This window comes from Columba livia, chromosome 1, assembly GCF_036013475.1.
Source record: "Columba livia isolate bColLiv1 breed racing homer chromosome 1, bColLiv1.pat.W.v2, whole genome shotgun sequence".
Lineage (NCBI taxonomy): Eukaryota > Metazoa > Chordata > Aves > Columbiformes > Columbidae > Columba > Columba livia.
In genome coordinates, this window is record NC_088602.1 from 108,316,097 (window position 1) to 108,334,175 (window position 18,079).

At 41.0% G+C, this 18,079-nt stretch overlaps 1 protein-coding gene across 3 annotated transcripts in view; it reads right to left on the minus strand.

Annotated features, from left to right (window-relative positions):
• Window positions 1–392: 392 nt before the first annotated feature.
• The window catches only part of PPEF1 (protein phosphatase with EF-hand domain 1), a 36,555-nt gene continuing 18,868 nt past the window's right edge, over window positions 393–18,079 (minus strand). For all 3 annotated transcript variants that reach the window (XM_021279889.2, XM_021279891.2, XM_005512756.3), the window contains 12 exons: window positions 17,725–17,839; window positions 15,770–15,816; window positions 11,854–12,020; window positions 10,390–10,426; window positions 9,793–9,942; window positions 7,473–7,673; window positions 5,874–6,059; window positions 5,179–5,321; window positions 4,449–4,555; window positions 3,269–3,432; window positions 2,345–2,429; window positions 393–1,865 (listed from right to left, as the gene is read on the minus strand). In XM_021279889.2, coding sequence (XP_021135564.2) covers window positions 1,675–1,865; window positions 2,345–2,429; window positions 3,269–3,432; window positions 4,449–4,555; window positions 5,179–5,321; window positions 5,874–6,059; window positions 7,473–7,673; window positions 9,793–9,942; window positions 10,390–10,426; window positions 11,854–12,020; window positions 15,770–15,816; window positions 17,725–17,839 — 1,593 coding nt within the window. In that variant the 3' untranslated portion in view covers window positions 393–1,674. The remainder of the gene's footprint in view (window positions 1,866–2,344; window positions 2,430–3,268; window positions 3,433–4,448; window positions 4,556–5,178; window positions 5,322–5,873; window positions 6,060–7,472; window positions 7,674–9,792; window positions 9,943–10,389; window positions 10,427–11,853; window positions 12,021–15,769; window positions 15,817–17,724; window positions 17,840–18,079) is intronic.

Here is an 18,079-nt window from a genome sequence, read left to right on the forward strand (position 1 = left end):
AATGTTTTCAAAAAGCTCCTGACCTGGCTGCACTTCACTTGATATCAGGGTGTTGTTTTCAGAGCATGTTATGCAAGAGCATTAGGTTCTCCCCGCTGGGAGCCGGCAGGGTGGTACTTGCAGGAATGGGGGGAAGGCCAGGGGCGCAGGACTCTTCCTTCTTGCTGTGTTCCAAAAACTCGGTTTCAGAATTTCTCGGTTTACTTGGTAAAGGATATATGCTTAAGTATATGCAAGAATATTTAGGATCACTAGTGTGAAAATTTTTTTTACTGATGTGTTCTTGCTCATCTTTTTGTGTTAAAGAAGTGCAGTTAATTGTCAGGAAAAGCGTGTTGTACTCTGGTATGTATAAGACATCAAAATACAGGCAAAAAAAGACACCACACATCTTCACAGTAGTATGTAAAGCTTTATCTTGTGATCTATCGTATGTTACATTATGTTACATCAACATGCTATGGATTTAGCATTAGGGTGATGAGTTATGACTGTTTATTAGCTACAAACCCCAACAAATGTAGGGAAAAGTAACCAGTGGCAAGAAATCTAGTGCAAGCTTAAATGCCTTTAAGTTGTGTCTGTAAACTTCAAAGAGGATAGTGTCCTGGTTTCAGTTGGGACAGAGTTTTTCTCCCTAGTAGTTGGTATAGTGCTGTGGTTTGGATTTAGCATTAGAAGAACATTGATAATACACTGATGCTTTAGTTGTTGCCAAGCAATGTTTATACCAAGTCAAGGACTTTTCAGCGAGTAGGCTGGGGGTACACAACAAGCTGGGAGGGGACACAGCTGGGACAGCTGACCAGAACTGGCCAAAGGGATATTCCACACCATATGACATCATGCTCAGCATAAAGGTGGGGGAAGAAGAAGAAAGGGAGGACGTTTGGAGTGATGCTGTTTGTCTTCCCCAGTCACCGTTACATGTGATGGAGCCCGGCTTTTCTGGAGATGGCTGAACACCTGCCCATGGGAAGTGGTGAATGAATCCCATTTTGCTTTGCTTCCACATATGGCTTTTGCTTTACCTGTTAAACTGTCTTTATCTCAACCCACAAGTTTTCTCACTTTTCTGAGTCTCTTTCCCCATTCCACTGTGAGGGGAGTGAGCGAGCAGCTGCGTGATGCTTAGTTGCCAGTGAGGGTTAAACCATGACAACCCGGAATGTTTTAATTCCACTGCATCATACAAAGAATAAGATTAAATGCAGAACTACGTATTTTAACTGGATGGTTCTTCTTTATTTTCTCTCCTGAACTGGATGGTCGACAGCTGGCCTCCATCGTGCCTGTTACATCCACAAGGGAAGTCTGATACGTTCCTTGTGGCCATCAGTGCTACTTCTCAGCTGTTGCTAAGGTCTGCTGAAAGAAACCAGAGGTTTTCTTCCCACAGGGTTGTAGGTGCGACCTTGGCAGTGTTCACACATTAGAGTGGTGGGGGAGATGCCACCAAGGATGAGGATAAATTGTAAGGTACTGATGTGGCAGTGACACAGTCACACTAGGAGTAGCAGGTTTTCATCTCTTCTGTGTCGTTACTAGAAGGCATACAGTGACTGCAATGCTTACCTTATCGAGCAGCCCATTTATTGTCAGTCTGGAAATGGGTTTAACTGACTTTAATGACAGGAAGATGAGCTTCCAGGACAGCCCACAAGAACTGCCTTTTCACGAGTCTGCCTTTTTCTGTAGTCTATGAACCACATGAAAGGCCTCTAAAAATTCATTGAAGTCAATATAGCCATCTTTGTTGTAGTCCATGCTGAGGACTAACTTGTCAAGGGATTCACTATGTACGATACCCAGGTGAGAAGTGAAGAGTTTCCATGTCTGGCCAAACTCCTCAAGAGAAATCAGACCTAAAGGAGACAGACAGCAGGTTGCTTTTTCCAGTGCCGTTTTGCCTTCCTACATGCACACAGACATACATGCACACTCCTCCACTGCAAGAAAATTACCGGACTGTGGTGGCTTGGGTGTGTGTTGTGATTTTTGTGACCAAAGTACATTTTTACTTCAGGTAATGATCTAGCGCTTTCAACAGTGGAACTGAAAAAGCACTAGATACTGCAAGTGAGAGTGGAACGGATAAAAGCCTCCAAAAGAGTGAAGCCGGTTCTGGAGATGTGTTATGTGAGAATTTTGTCTCAAATTAGGCTCTGTATACTGTCTTTTATATGGTTACAGCCTGACTGCTTAAATTAGTCTTCACTAAACTGCAAAAATGACATCACCTCTGCTTCCTCTATATTTAGAAGCCTTAAGGAGGAAACACAGTGGGGAAAGATAACAAGTATGGGCTGCCTAGAGCTGGTACAGTGAAGTTACTTAGACTTACCTGACTGATCTTTGTCAATGATGTTAAAGATGATCTCCAGATCCTTTCTGTATCTGCACAGTGTTTCTGCCAAAGCTGGCTGAACCTGGTTGTGAAATCCCATATAGAAAACCAGTCAAAACCTTGGTTTGAATTAGTCTAACCAACAGAATATGCACTGTACAAATCGATGTTCTCAGTTTAACTTCTCAAATGTTGAAAAAAAAACATCCTTATGCTCAAGTTCCCTGCAATGAAACATTGTGCCTTGCCCTGAGGAATAATCAGCTAAAACCTGTCACTTTCAGATGGTGGGGCACAGGGGAAAGGAGCCTTTCATACCTCCTACCTTCAGTAATTATTTGTGGAAATATGGGTAATCTAGGGAAAATGCTGCACTCCATGAACTCACATAAAGTTTCACTGTACATATGTGATGGATCCTGCTGTTTAGGAGAATGATGGAGACAGCTAATTACCAAAGCACTGTGCAGCCACGGGGTATCAACTGGACTCTGTAGAAGAGATCTCAGCTACCATTACACATCTGAAAGTCCATCTATAAATGTAACTCCCTCCTACAGGTGCCTGAATTGGCTCTGGAGCACATTTGTAAAGCTCATCTGAAAGAGCGAGGGTTGAGTGCTCTGAGTAGAATTTGTCACATCTCCTCAGCTACATTATCTAAACACCCTTGAGAGTCAAGGGAAAGTAAGAAGCAGTTCCAGCTTGTGATTCATCCGACCTATATTAAGCATCTACCTTAGCAGGGAATGATGATTCGTGCCCCCACAGTGCTCATTTCCCTCCAGTGACTATAAAAGGAGGCTCAGCAACTAGTTCAGCTGTGGATGTCTGCCTGATTGGCCAAACCACTGTCTTATGCCTCAAGTTGCACCAAAAGCTGTTCCTCCAAGGTTTGTCAGGAAGTGTTTTCCTCCTTACCTCTTTTACAGGTTGGGCTATTTCCAAATCACCAAAGCATGATATGCAGTCAACTTTTCCATCTGGGCTCAGCAGCGCTAACTGAGAGCGCAGTATTCTCCAGGGCAGGTTCAGCTGCAGGACAGACTCCATCGCTGCAGCCCAGTCATTGACAGAAATCCTGCCTGCCAGAAGGGATCAGTTCGTGGTTACAAGTGGTACGTGACACAGCACAGATCAGTCACCAGCATGCCTTCTGCTGTTTTTAAGAACAGCTGCAAAACAAACATTTTCTCCTAACCCTAGGATAAAAAAAAACCTTGTAACAACAAGCAGAAGGGTTGGAATAGACATCTCCACAGGTCCCTTCCAACTTCAGCAGCTTTATGATGCTATTATGATAGTCAACATGTTTTAATACCTTTTGAGAAAAACAGGTTATGCCATGAAGAGTACTTCAGATTTGAGCTGAGCTGCAATTATAGATACCTATGCTGCTGAAAACCCAACAAGACAAATGTGTTAAACAGTTGCTCAGTGACCAAAGAAACAGTACCATGGCTTATGGATTGCCCTTTTGGGGGCAATGATGACAACCCAGTCAGGTGAGAAGCTGTCATGAGGAAAAGTTGTACTTGCGCTAGAAATCACAAACTCCTTACTCCTACACAAAAGTTTCTTACATCAACTTACCACTGACTTTTCTTCAGCTGATGGGTGAGCGTGTGCCTCCTAGTGGCACAGCCAGACAACTTTACTCAAATATGTCCCAGACTGAGAAGGAGACCAGTTCCCTAAACGTGAGACCCCAGTTCTCCCCCACGTGAGACCCCAGTTCCCTGTCTGACAACTGAAGACACTCCTGAGGGTGGTGACCTTTGAGTTTCTGGAGTTGGATTTGCCTGCTCAAACTCTCTGCCCAACAGCAAACACCACTCCCTTATTGGCCCATGTCTTTCAGTTGTTTTCTCCCATCTATGTGGAGCTTCATCCCCTCAAGCTGTTTTCTGGGGCTAATCACTTGCTGACACCTACGCCTCCTCTGTCCTCAGGAAGAACATCAGAGCAGCCAGACTCTGCTGCCCTCCAGCCCCCCACTGGCAGGCAGGACCCCTCTCCATGGGGTTTGTCCCCTCTGCCTCCCCACATGGATGGGAGCTCTTTTGCCCATGGTGGCAACTGGACAGTGAGGTAGCATTACCTGTGCCCTCGGGGTCATACTGTGCAAAAGCACTAGTGAGTTCAGACCTGTGAGCACAAATCTTCTCTCGTAAGAACTTTAAGGCAGTTGATTCAATACTACCCACCCTAGGGAAAAAAAAAATGCAGAGCAGATCAGTACAGGATTTAAATCCTGTAGCACTTTATGCTTTTCAACATTCGCTATAAAATTCTTGTATCCTTTAACATGTAGTGTGTTTAGGGTCATCAAAAGACAACACTGGAGAAAAGAAAAAACAAAACCAACAAAACTAAGCCCCATAAGAATAATCTCAATTTATGAGATAATCGAGTTTATGCAGGTAATTCTAAGCTGCTTTGCATTAGTAAATCTGACCACAGTGCTAGGCATGGCAAAGCTGTCATGATAAACTTTTTGGACTCAATTCCTAACAGGATTTGGCCAGATTAATGCTGCAGCCATAAAGGAGAACTGACAGACAGGTGCAGGCCCCTTACATGTCCCTGACAATTGTCTGTTCTAACCACTTACCACATCTAATTACCTTTGGGAGTTTCTCAGGAAACCACATCTGAGTACTTAGAAAATGTTTTGTCTTCTGTAATTATTTTAAAATTGTAAAATAGAAAAACAAGGAAAACTGAGGAAAATAGGTGCCGATTCAATTATTCAGTCAAACTACAGCTTTGTGACAGGTACTCACGTGCAAAGAGAGAACACGCTCACCGCATAAAACACACAGCTTTACCTGTCCCGAAGACTGTGCCTGAGCGTGTACTTGCTGACTTGATACTGCACAAACCGAGGAATGAGTTCAGGGTTCAGTTTGATGTATGCTCCCCGGTTGCTCCCCTCTTCGTAGTAGTTAGAAGCAGAAAATATAGTGATAACCTGATCGCAGGAAACAAAGGAACTGGATTGGTTAGAACAACTTTTCTTGAGACTGATTTCTGACACTGATCTTAGAAAACCTTGCAGGTTGTGAAATTAAGTGTCTGCATATAAACCCAGAGATCAGCAACTATGTCATTCACCATATTTCTTGCACTTTTTGAGTTAGAGCTCCAGACCTGTGTTTTTGGCCTGTTGTAGGAAGACTTCAATTCAGAGGGCAGTGTGGTGTAACATGCGGTTAAACAGAAACTTCTTGCTAAGATAGACCTGTTTTTCAGGATTCTTGCTGGTCTTCTGATACAGCATGTCAGAAATAAGGGCCAGAAGAGAAATTATTAAGTTAAAAGGCTTCTAGAGCCTTAGAGCATCTCTTGCACTGTGTTTACACATAACTTTCTTCAGGGCTTTTGTTGACATTCATTTGTTTTCACACAAGTAATAAGCCAATCTCCACCCCCTGAAGCTGTAAAGAATTTTGTTTGTCAGAACTCCATCATTCTTTCTAACGTCTAATCTTGCACACAATTCCCCAAAACCTTTCCGTCTTACCTTTCCATTGTGACTGATCTCATAACCTTCCGGTTTAAATTCATGAGACCTGATGAGCAACTTCAGATTATACCTTCTGAATAGCTCGGCAGTAACATCAGGGCCAAAGTAACAACCTCCTCCCCGAGCCTTGTTCGGTGTACATCCATTTTGGCTTCTTGGATCACTCCAGAGAATGTCAAGGATCTGTAAACAGCAAACTCGAGTGAGGGCTGGTGGTAGGTGAGGACTGACAAGCTATGGCTGTCTAAAGTACTGGCCATGGCAAGAGCCGCACAGACCAGGGAGAAAAAACACACCTTCAGGTAACAGCTAGGCCTTTGGGCTGAAACTTCTGTTCTAGTTTTCTTAAGAAACATTGTCTAGATTTTGGATGAACTTCTTCAGATGAAATAACAGCACTTCTGAAATGTACCTCCTTTTACAGCTGAAGTTTACAAACTGGGGTAGGTGCACCAGGAACAGTACTTGGGCTAGTTCAACATGAGCAATAGCTGCCTTCTACACATGTAGCTGTGAGAGGCATTTTCTATTTCCTAGCACAGACCTGATAACCACAAAGGTTGGTGGCTTTACCTAAACTAAGCTTGGGAATGCCTGCTCTAAACATGGCAAGAGTTGCCTTTGGCTTTAGTATCTTGTGTTAGCTCATATTTCAAAACAAGATTTTATACACAAGAGGATGAACTATCATGGTTCAAAGTCACCTAACCTACTAATTCTAGTCAGTAGCAAATATCAGGCAAAATGTTTTTGTTTAAACCTAACAGGACAAGGTTTACGCTTACACATTCCACTTCACCTTTGTGACTGGGGCTCACTGAAGCCTTGGCTGGTTGGCTGGGTGAGTGTCAGATTTGAGGGGCAGCTTGTGCTCATTACATTGGTTTGTGGGTCAGAGATGTATCTTGGGAAAACACATTTTCAGACATGAATTTGCTTCTCAGGAAGCAAAACAAAAGTGTGTGCTCCTTAAAGCAGCTGTCTGAAGAGGAGCTCAGAAAAATAAACTTATACAATACTCAATTTTGTGTTTCTAAATTGCTGTGCAAATTAAGCTTTTCAAGTTGTCACAATTTATTAAATTACTGCATGACAAGAGCTCCATATTGCCTCTAATATTCAAGAGGAAATGAACAATCAGAGGACAAAAAATTCCCACTCTTGAGTAATCAGCCCGTAGGTCTCAGGAACTGAGGGTTTTTTGGACACTATTAGCATTCAATTGCCAAAAACACAGCCAAAAAAAGGTGCTCACTGTCGTTGACAATTGCAGTCTGACCTATTTAAATTGACAGCCAGGGATGTACCAACAGATGCAACCACATGAGGGCATGCAAACCCATCTCACGCTGAGCAGCTTCGTACTCTTAACGGCCAAGAAAGCACTGGATAAATTGTAAGGCAGAAAATCACCAGCCTTTATTACCAGCTCTACAAAAAGCATCCAAAGACCTAACAGCTGGCTACTATATTCCTGAAAACTATGGGTTTCTGGTTGAGAGGTGGTCTCCTCAGGCTCCAGCATACTGCCTGAACAGAGCGCTTGTGGGTTTGTGCAGGGGGGCTCAGTATCAGTCTGTCTTTGGTTTCACCTACTTGTTTCCATTCCTTTGGCGTGGGTTCTGGAGGCAAATTTGAGCCTGAAGGCTCAGCAGAACCCGATGAAGACAAGCGTCGTGCTTTCCCTGCAACATTCCGCGTGGCCATGTGTTTAGTGGATCTAGTTGGGGGAATTCTCTCCTTCACTTGGTCCTGTCTGTCTCTCAGCGACTTGGGCGGCCGCATTAAAGATTTCAACTTCAAAAAAAAAAAAAGAGTTAGCAGAACATAAAGATGATAGAGTCATGTCAGCCAAAAGGCACAACAGCGCTCATTTCCTGCACTCAATACTGAACTCTCATAATGTCCTGAACTCACAGGTTTGGTGGAAGCTGCAGGTATTTGGGCACTGGCAGGATTTTTGCTTTATACCTAGCAGCAGACAGCCTCTCCAGAGCTGCTCTCTTATTCTTATTAAGACACACAGACTCATTCCAAGCCACTGTCAGTCACAAGGTCTCACTGTACAGCAAATATAGTCTGGGACCAGGGCAGACACTTAAGTGCCCAGCTTCACCAGAAACTGAAAAGATACATGTGTACTGTACTGAAAATGAAACAGCATTCACTACTACTGTGATACACTAACAGGCTGATAGGTTAATTCAGCTAAAATAAATGGAAAATCAGGAGGATAACAATGACATTGCTGAACATATGACATCATGCTCTTTTATTGTTAAATTGACCTCCTCCAATATGCATGGGCATTTGCTTTTTTGGAGCAGTGTGCTATGGCTCCAGGAATGCTCCTGAATACAGACTCTTCTCCAGGAGTTATCTTTTATTTTCACTTGAAATTTTCTCAGACCAGCTCATTTTTTGAACAAAAAAGCCCCAACAAAACTCCCACCTGCCCCCCCAATTCTACCCTTTAACAAAGAAAAGGACTAATGCAAAACAAAATGCAAAACACGGGGTTATTCCCCAGCACACTGACCAGTATTTGAGACCTGTCAGCTGCCAGCTGTACCAATTAAAATACATCAGTTGGCCTCGAGCGATATTGCCCTGAGTTGTGGCCTGCGCGTCTCATTAGCAACCCTCTCCTGCAGCAGCAACTCTGACCTGTTAATTCTGCATTTCACAGATATCCACATCAGTAACATGCTGAGCCCAGCCATGGCGAAAGCGTGGGCACAACTCAGCTCACAGTTACGACACCTAACTCTGTAGTTAGGCACCCAATTGCAGTGTACAGTGGTATAGCCAACAGAGCCCAGACTCCAGTGACCAAAAATAGTCATTACCCTTTTTCACATCTTTAAGAAACAGAGCACACCTGACTGTCCTGTAAAGCATTTATTTCTGTATTAGAAAACATGAGGATGAAAGAAATAGCTCTAGATTCCACAGACACTAATGACAAGGTACACAAAGTTGCCTAAAAATAGGCGTTTCGTGTGGTCTGGGATGCTCTACCGTGTCTGTGAATTAGCGTGAGTTGGGCATATTTGAACTAGACCTAAAGGAGACTGGTGGAGGAGACCTGCAAAGAAGACTCTGCAGAGACAGGCAGAGGCCAGAGGATACATCCCTCAGCTATGAAGTGCTTCCACAAACAGCACTGGAGACCTGTGTCTGAGCAATTATAACATATGGATCTCCACCAGATCTCCTGGGTCTCCATTGCTCATAAGGAACTTAAGCACCCTGCTCACAAGAAGACATCTCACTTTAGTTGTCCAAATCCCACAGCATTTTCCACCGATTCAAAAGACCTGCTCAGCATTTCAGGGAAAAAAACAATAATAAAAAAAAAAAAAGGATATTTCTGCCTTCTAAATCCCTGAGAAGCAGTAGCTTCTGTTTGCTCAAAACCAGGTCCTGAAGTTTGATCGCACTGGGAAGGCTCTCCCACATGGGCAAAGCTCAGCTGCTGCCAAAGGAGAGCCCCACAGGTGCAGAACTTCCCCCACAGAACAGGTGGCAGAAGCACAGCCCCAGGACAAAGGCAGTGCTAAGAAGATGTGGCTAGATTGATTTCTAAAGTGTTTAGAAAAGCCTGAAAATTAAGTAATTTTCATACTTTTCGTCTTACATGTCATCACTGCAGAAAGGTGGTATCTAAAGTGTTTTTAGCTATTTTGAAGTTAAAAGACTCACGTTACTTTACAGCAGCCAAACAACTGGCTCCCAGCACCTACTAAAACCTTCCTTCCTAAACACTGATTTGAAAGAAAAACATGACTCTTTCCTTACATGCCTTATACAGCAGCCATTTCCTTTCTTAAAGCAAAGATCTTCATCTTAGCATTTCTTCTGCTAAATTTGTTAATGAAAACAAAATCACACACACATGAACATGATCTCTTACCTTACTTCTCTCCAGTGCATTCAGGAAATCCAAATCTGTGGTGTCTGAAATCCCTCCATGTAGAATAAGAACTTTGCTATCAATTATAGTGGCGAGGGGAAGCCAGCTAAAGACGTCTCGCAGAAGACACAAAATCTGATTCCCATGGTCCTGTAAAACATACTCATATTAGATCCTAATTCCGGCAGATTCTGTTGCTTTAAGTTCAAGATTTTGCTCAAGTGTCTGCCACAGTCTGAACATTCTGTCCAGGTGACACCCTGAACTGCAACAGCAACAAACATGTTCTGACATTTACCTTAGGGTCATTTGATTATCGCTATACCATTTCATTTTTCTTTCATGCTCACCTCTTTTCATGTTCTTGAGTGGTCTCATGAATGTTATTTATTTTGTTCCATAGATCTCTGAGCATGAAACGCTAACACTTAAAATTGTTTTGCCAGTTATTTCACTGAAAACACAAAATAATTCCAAATACATCACCAAAGTCATCCCATATTACACCTGATTAAATTGTTTGGAAGATTCCTTGTTTACACAGGTTTCATTTTACATGTGCAAAATGATAAAAATGTATAGGGGAAGGAATCTTACCTTGTACTTCTTTGAAACTTCTTTTGTGAAGCCGTATCTGAAAACAGGACAACATCAGGAACTGGTTTCAGTATGCCCCTCCTGCATGATTTTCTATAGTGTTTGCCATGAATTTTCCATCCCTCCTTCTCTCCTGCCATTCTGTCTAACCTCAGTCTAAATGTCCTTTCTTCTGCTCTCTCTGAAGAATTGACTTAAACTGATTTATTTTACACACAAGAGATCAGGAACAGAACCCCAACCAATAATTATTAAGTGGCCTTTTTCTCATCTAAGTGAAATAGTTTAGCAGTTTTACCTTTTAGATGCCAGAAAGAAGTGTCAAAGGAACCTAATTGATGATGGACAAAAATTTGAGTTTTTGATCTAAATCACTCAGCTTCATGAGGCAGTGTCATCTATAACATCTTTTCCCCCACAAGGGACAAGGATTTTTGAGACCTTATTCTTTTAACACCAAGATGTCCTTGGCGCAAGGGGCATTTTCACAACACCCTAACTTGCAGCTTTCCAATTTAGCAATGTGCAGCACTGCTAATCAAAATGTCTGGCAAAGAGCCATACACAGGAATGCATCTTTGCACTTCTTACCAACACAGACTTAGTTAACATTTTCCACTATTTTGGGTGGGAATTTTCCCACCTTGTAGACAGACTAACTGATCTTAGTGTTGTGTGGAGTTTTGTTTTGTTCCCCCACTCACAGCTTTTTTTTTCTTTTTAAAATTAAGTGCTGAAAAAGGCAGCATCGTGTGAAACCAGTTCGCTTACATGGATCACTAACAGGCATTGAAACTGTGCCTCTAACCCAGGTTTATGCCTGGGCTAAAGAGCAATATATTTCATGTGCACACAACAAATGATAAAAAGGGTACAACAGGTTACCCACCAGTCAGTCACCAAATGACTGAGAACTGTACAGCTGAGTACAAATATCTGTATCAGAAAACAGGGTCTCAACTGATCCTGCAGTGGGGTAGACCGACACCTCTCAACTAATGGACCTCCAGGGCATTGAAGCTAGGCTATTTACCCACCTCTTGTGCCTGAGAAGCGACATCTTAGTCTAAGTGAAATATCAGCTCCTGGTTTACTGATGCCATTATATTGCATAATATTATGTCTTTTACGATACTGTGGAAAAAAAGCTAATGCTTTAACTAAAATATAATCCTTCCATCTATCCCCTTTGCCCAGATTTGGTACTTTGGAAGCTGCACTAAGCCCATTGACTTTAGCGGACTGTGATTCAGTCAGAGACAAGACATGACTCCCATTCGAGTGCCTGTGTGTGATGAAGATGTTCTTGCCACCCTCACACATCTTCAAGAAGCAGAGCTACCCCTGAATAACTAACAAAACATTATTTCTGTTTTAGAGTGTCACAGTGGCTAAAGCAGCATTCAAAAGCTCCAATATTTCTAGTGAAAAGCCAGATACCCTCCCCTGCCCTCTAAAATCTACCTCAGATTCAAGATGTAGTCTTCATGGTTTCCTCTATTCAAGTGTAGGTAATTGGGGTAGATAAGAAGAAATGCAAAGAGGATTATAATTATTTCCATAGAGTTTTTCCCTCTGTCAACAAAATCGCCGTTAAAAACATAACAGTTTTGTTCTGAAGGCAGACCATTCTGCAGAAGGAAACAAAACCAAGGACATTTAGAGACGCTTCTATGGTACTGTAACAAAGGAAATAGCATTTCAAATGAGATCACATTGCTATAAAATCTGCAAAAGACCTGCACAATACAGAGATCTAAAATGCAGCATTTCTTTATTTCCACTGCTTGGAACAAAAAATTTCTACATCAGACAACCTGTGCAAACCATCAGAGGACAGATGACCTCTCAAGTATTCTTATGATGCCAACTCTAATCCTTTCCTCTACCTATTAAATAAAATTGAAAGGGACCAACGGGAACATTATTCTTCCAATAAAATATACTTTTCTGTTAATGCAACTTCTGCCAGGAAGTTATACACTTGCGAGTAGAAAGGAGTCATTCATTTTGAATGGAAGACAAAAAGTCCATGAAGAATTATCTTTTGATGCAAGTCTGAAGGTTCTCATGTTTCCTTACACAGCAAGAAAATGGATTTCATAGATTTACATTGTTTGCAGTGTATGCTTCTGAAACTTTTAAGAAAGGCCAGTTCAGAGGACATAAAATTGTAATACAGAACTCTGAAGAACCTTAATTCCAGTTGCTTTAATCCTGAAAGCACTACTTGAATTTTACTCACATTGCGCTTTGCCCCCACCCAGGGCAAAGATGCACTACACTGATCACAGAACTGAGAGGCTGTACGTAACATCTTTTTCCTGCCTTACTTTTTCTGAAGATACAGAGCAATGCTTTATTATGAAGGGTGAATTACCAAAAGCTAGTATTGTGACTTGATGGTGTATTTCATTAGATTAGTTATCAACATGTCAGTGGATGCCATCAGCTTACAGAAAGTATAGCAGCAATTGTGTAGCTTCATCATTTCCAGTCCCAAGTATCAGAAATATTATTTTGATTTTGACTTACTCAAAAAAGGAAACCTCTGTTTTCACAACTGACACATGCAAGAATTATCAGTAGAACATCTATAAAACTACATTACCACTGCGGAGGCCACTCTTAACATGTTTGGCAGCATATCAATACATCTCACTTCTCACTCACTACTGCGTCAGTGTCCAGCACTTCCTATGTTCCTATGGCATTCCCTGGTGTACTGCCTTAGGAGGTGTACTGCAGGACACATTATTTGGCCAGACACTCAATTCAGTATTTAATCTGAACCCATTAGGAAATATCTTTTTTTTTGTCCAAATCAGTCTCTTGTCCTATTATGTTGGGAGGCAGTAGTGAATCCCGGTCTCTCGATTCCCACAGCAGCACAGTCTTGACTGCTGTAAATGCAGCTTGCTTGGATTTTGCCATAGCCTGTCCCCAGCTCCCTCCAAGTTAACTCAGAAGAGGTGCGTGGTTGCTCTGTGCTCACGGGAGCGGCAATTTATGACACTCTGCTAATGCAGTGGGTTGTAGTTGTTTTAAAAAAGAAAGGATGGATTTCAGGAGTGGAACAGACAGGAGAAACTCAACAGCAGTTCCTGGAAAGATGAATTAATAAAAGCTTTGCCTTAAAACTGATAGGCACGCGAATCACCAGCAGACTACCAATATACACATAGCTACTCTGTAACTGCAGATCCTATGGAAAGACAGATCTACTGAAGCACTCTCCAGACTGTCATTCTTCTTTTGGAAAAGCATACCCAAAACTCTTCATTTCAAATGAGAGTTTGTTTTGGGCTTTCAACTTCAATGTGACATTTAATTTTTGTCCCACACTCATGCAAAATTTTTATTTCCTTTTCTGTGGTTTCGACCAACAATAAGAGCAAAACTAAATTAAAGGCTCTTGCAGCCTCTGACCTGTCAAAGAGGCAAACAAGGCCCTCTAATGATTAGCAACTTGCTGCTGGGCATCATTACTGTATCTGCTGGGTTAGTGATTAATTAACTTCCGTTTGTCGTTCGCATTTTCTACAGCTTCAGGCTGTTTCTATCTGTATCATCCATTTAACAATTGAACTTAGCAATACATAATTTAAAGTTTAAGGGTTTCAAGGAATTTCAGGAAATGATGTAATTTAATGGAGATTAATGTAAACCTTACAAACTGGCTATTGAGAAAGAAGTCATCTTAGCCTCACCCAAACTAGGTTTAGGAATTACACATACTTTTACAACTGCATGAGAAGACTCATACCAGGTCAGAGGAAGAAACCCCTTTCCACTGAAACAGAGTTAGGGAAGCAGAAAAAAAACCCTGGATCCCAGAGACTGACTGGGTTGGCTGCTCGGTCAAGTAAACTACTCAGAAGGGACAGAAAATACTGTGTCATATAATTTGCTTTCAAATAACTAAGCAGCTCAATCATGTGCTCTCTGTTTCCTCAACCAATTTGAAATGGCAAAATATTTGTACATTTTATGCAGTTTGGTGAAAGGAGTCCCCTAGAAGCTTAACAGAGAATGATGTGGGATAAGTTATAGTGCCTGAAGTCAATGGGGGCTATGGCTCTGAGTTTACTCAAGTCAGGCTTTAGTACTTGCTTAGAGCTTTTTTCTCTTCATGATATGCATTTAAGAGGGGAAAAAGAATCGTCTGTTGTTTACTCCAAAAGAGTAAAACTCAGGCTGATTGCAGTTGTAAATATAAGTATATCTGAGCATTTAGCTTCAAAATAGTTCTTTTTCCAATTCCAGGTCCTGCATATGAAACCAATCTGTATCATACTCTCATTCCACTTGCAAAAAGGAAGACTCTCTAATTAAAATAACAGCTAAAAGACTGCAAGCCAAGGACCAGCTAAACATAATTGGTTGATTTATAAGAAAAGCAGAACTCTCTAAAAAGGTCTGATTATACTTCAATAGGCTTCAGGTATGCACTTGGGCAAAACAACGTTTCTGTTCAACTAGTGTCAGATCAAGTGTAACAAAGTTGGAAGCAAGGGGGAAACACATAATTTAGACACCTGGTTTAGCTCACTTCAGTCTATTCAGTGCAGATGAATGTATAAGGACCAGACACAAACCATTTTCCCCAGAAAGCTCAAATCACATAGAGTATCTGCTAAATGAAAGGCAGTGATTCATGCTAAAGATAGATGTGAAACTAAATATAGGAAATTTCCCACATCTTCAGTTAAACATACAATTGTAGAAAAGACAGCCTGGAGATTTTTTTTTTTTTTTCCACGTAAGTAAAACAGAGTTATGCTTTTTTAACATTAAAAAGGGAGCAGCTGTTCAAGGGTATGTAAAGGGTGCCCAAGGTATTTCCATATTGTGCAGTCTAATGGATTGCTTCCAAGACTTAAAAAGCTTTTAAATAGATAGCACTCTTTTTTTTTTTTATTTCCTGTAAACAAATAATAATAAAAAACCACTTTGCAGGTTTCAAGGGAAGGCCTAAATGAAAGCTTCTGCTTTTTTCTGGAGGGCCAAAATCATCCATGGTGCGGTGTTACATCAGGAACTAAGATAGCTCCTGATTTTAGAAGACTTTGGTCAATGTGGAATATAAAAGTGGTAGGGCTTTGAAGACATTGCAAGGAGCTCTCTTAAGTTTTGGTTCATGCTCCAGTTCAACATTTAGGAAGAGAAAGATCTCCTGGATCTCCCCCTTTACAGTGAGCAGGAGAATATAGAGAAGGAAAAGCTACAACAAAGACACCACCAAATTGTTCCAGGATTTGTGTGGGTGGTATATGCACACCACATGTATACTTATAACAGTGATAAATCTATCAGACGTAAATATATGTTCTCAACAAGTCTTGAAGTGAAAATGCTACATCACAGACTGCCTACTTACCTTATAGAATATCAGCAAAAGATCATCCAGGTTTCCATGCAAATCTCCTACAAGAAACAAAAACATTCTTTTCCTATTTATTTATTTCTTTTCTCACAAAGGATGAAGAAATTTTTTTAATTTGCCTTATATTAGAATTAGCTTCATTTTAAGGTACATGCTGAAGCTGCTAGTAAAATCTGGCAATAAAATACTTAAAAGAGTACACAATTGTCTTGCATAAAGTTTTTGTCTTTCCAACTGGATTTGAAGATCAGACTAGTCACATGGCCAAAGGTTCACTCAGGGAAATGGGAGTAAGATGAAGAAACGTACTATGAACCTGAAAAACAGAAAATGCCACTAAAAGACATTACTGTGTAGCCCACTATATACAGCACAACTGAACACCTGTCTGATTCAGGGCCAGGTTTTGATGAGTACAGGCAGGATTTGATGGAGAGTGCCAAGCACTGTCCATGCTTGTATGCCTCACTGCTAATGCCACAGGAACGACAGATTTGGCCCTTTCTCCAAGGTTTATTTTGGAACAGGCAGGGGGATTTCACCCCAACACAAAGGATTGCTGCAGCATAGCTTCTCTCTGCATGTGACTGAATTTCACACTCACAGAACCAACCTTCTCACGTCTGTGACTCACCACCACGAAGCCATAGAATTATTTCAAAACCTACCTTGTGATAATATGCTTTCAGCACCAATGAGTAGGAAAGGAAAGATGTGACAATTTCATCCTGTCTACATGTTTTCTGTGCCACTTTTTATTAATTATGAGCCAGCCAAAGTCCTTCTAAAAAGTCCTTCAAGCAATGGTAGTTTTTCATCACACGTGGATGCAATATTTCAGGTGTGTATTTAATCTGCATTATTAATTTGAAATTAAAATCAAATGGGGGGAGGGATATTTTATGTCAAAGAAATCAAGATTTTGGACCAATTACATCTAACAATTGGTCTTTAATCTTCTGCAGAGGATCTTTCTGGTTACAAAAGCTATTAGCTTCAATGGGAGGAAGGGGATGTTTTGTTTAATAAGAACATGCTGCGTAGTGAAAAAGTATGAATCTGTGTTTCCTTGGTTCCGAGAGAGGTTTTGTTGGTTGGTTAACAAATTACTGGTTATACAAAACCTCATTTAAACAAATCCTTTCCTGACAATCCAAGTGGGTGCATAACCACATGTTATAAAATGTCATTTGTTTTGCATGTGTCATAGTAGCCTTCCTTATACCACTTTACTATGACACACAGCACACACTGCTAGCTGTCAAGAGTTAACGTCACCCTTATTGTGCTGTTTTGCAGCTACTGTGTTCTGTGGCAAATCAGGACACTGCATCCATTTATCCATAATTTACGAAAGCATAACAAAATAGACAGGCAGTGAGCTCCTAGTTCTTTACACCTTGTAACACATCACATCATTCTGTGAGACTAATTTATTGGTTGTATAATGACTGATCCATTCTTGTGGGTCCCTTTAGAAATGAGGGTTTATTATAATTTCAATTTATTCTAGTTAGTCATGCTGTCAATGAAAGGTCTTGTTTGTCATTGTTACTGAGTAAATTATGATGGTAAAGTCTTTTTCTTAGTAAGAGGAGAAAGTGGTGAGACTTGCAGCCGGTGATCAAAATACTTGGTGGCATTTTAGAAATGGAAGTGCAGGAACATTTAAGCTACACTGCAGTATTAGCTGAATTAATACTGACTCATTCAGAAATGTTAAATAAGAAAAGAGGAGGTGAGGGGCTTTCTTAATATACACTTAGCATGACTCAGATACCTTATTTTTTTGTTTGTTCTAATTTATGCATGAGGCGGGGGAGGGAAGAAGAAAAAAAAAGCATTGAGAACTTTCTTGTAATGGCAACATTTGGAAATGTCTGCATCATTCTCTAACCCCTTAGAATATCAGTCCATAGCCTAAAGCAGTTATCTTCCCTGTATCTTACCACACACAGTTATCTCCTTGGAGTAGGAAGTTGAAAGATGGGTGATATTTGGCATCTCTTTGAGAACCTTCTTAGTTTCACATAGCAGCTGCAGTACATAGCGGGCATGAAGCAGCTGTGAGGAAAAAAAAACCACGCAGGGAGAAAAGGGAGACTTATTAGAATTAGCAATATGTCTGCTGCTTTATTAATACCAGACACATATTGCCAAGATTATTTATACTACAGAGCTCCAGACATGACTACAGGCTATATGGTTTAGTGCTGGGAATTAGGAATGTTCATAGCTTTGTATTTGCATCCTGGTGAATGGATATAGAGCCTGTAATGAACTTGCTTTACATATTTTGCTATT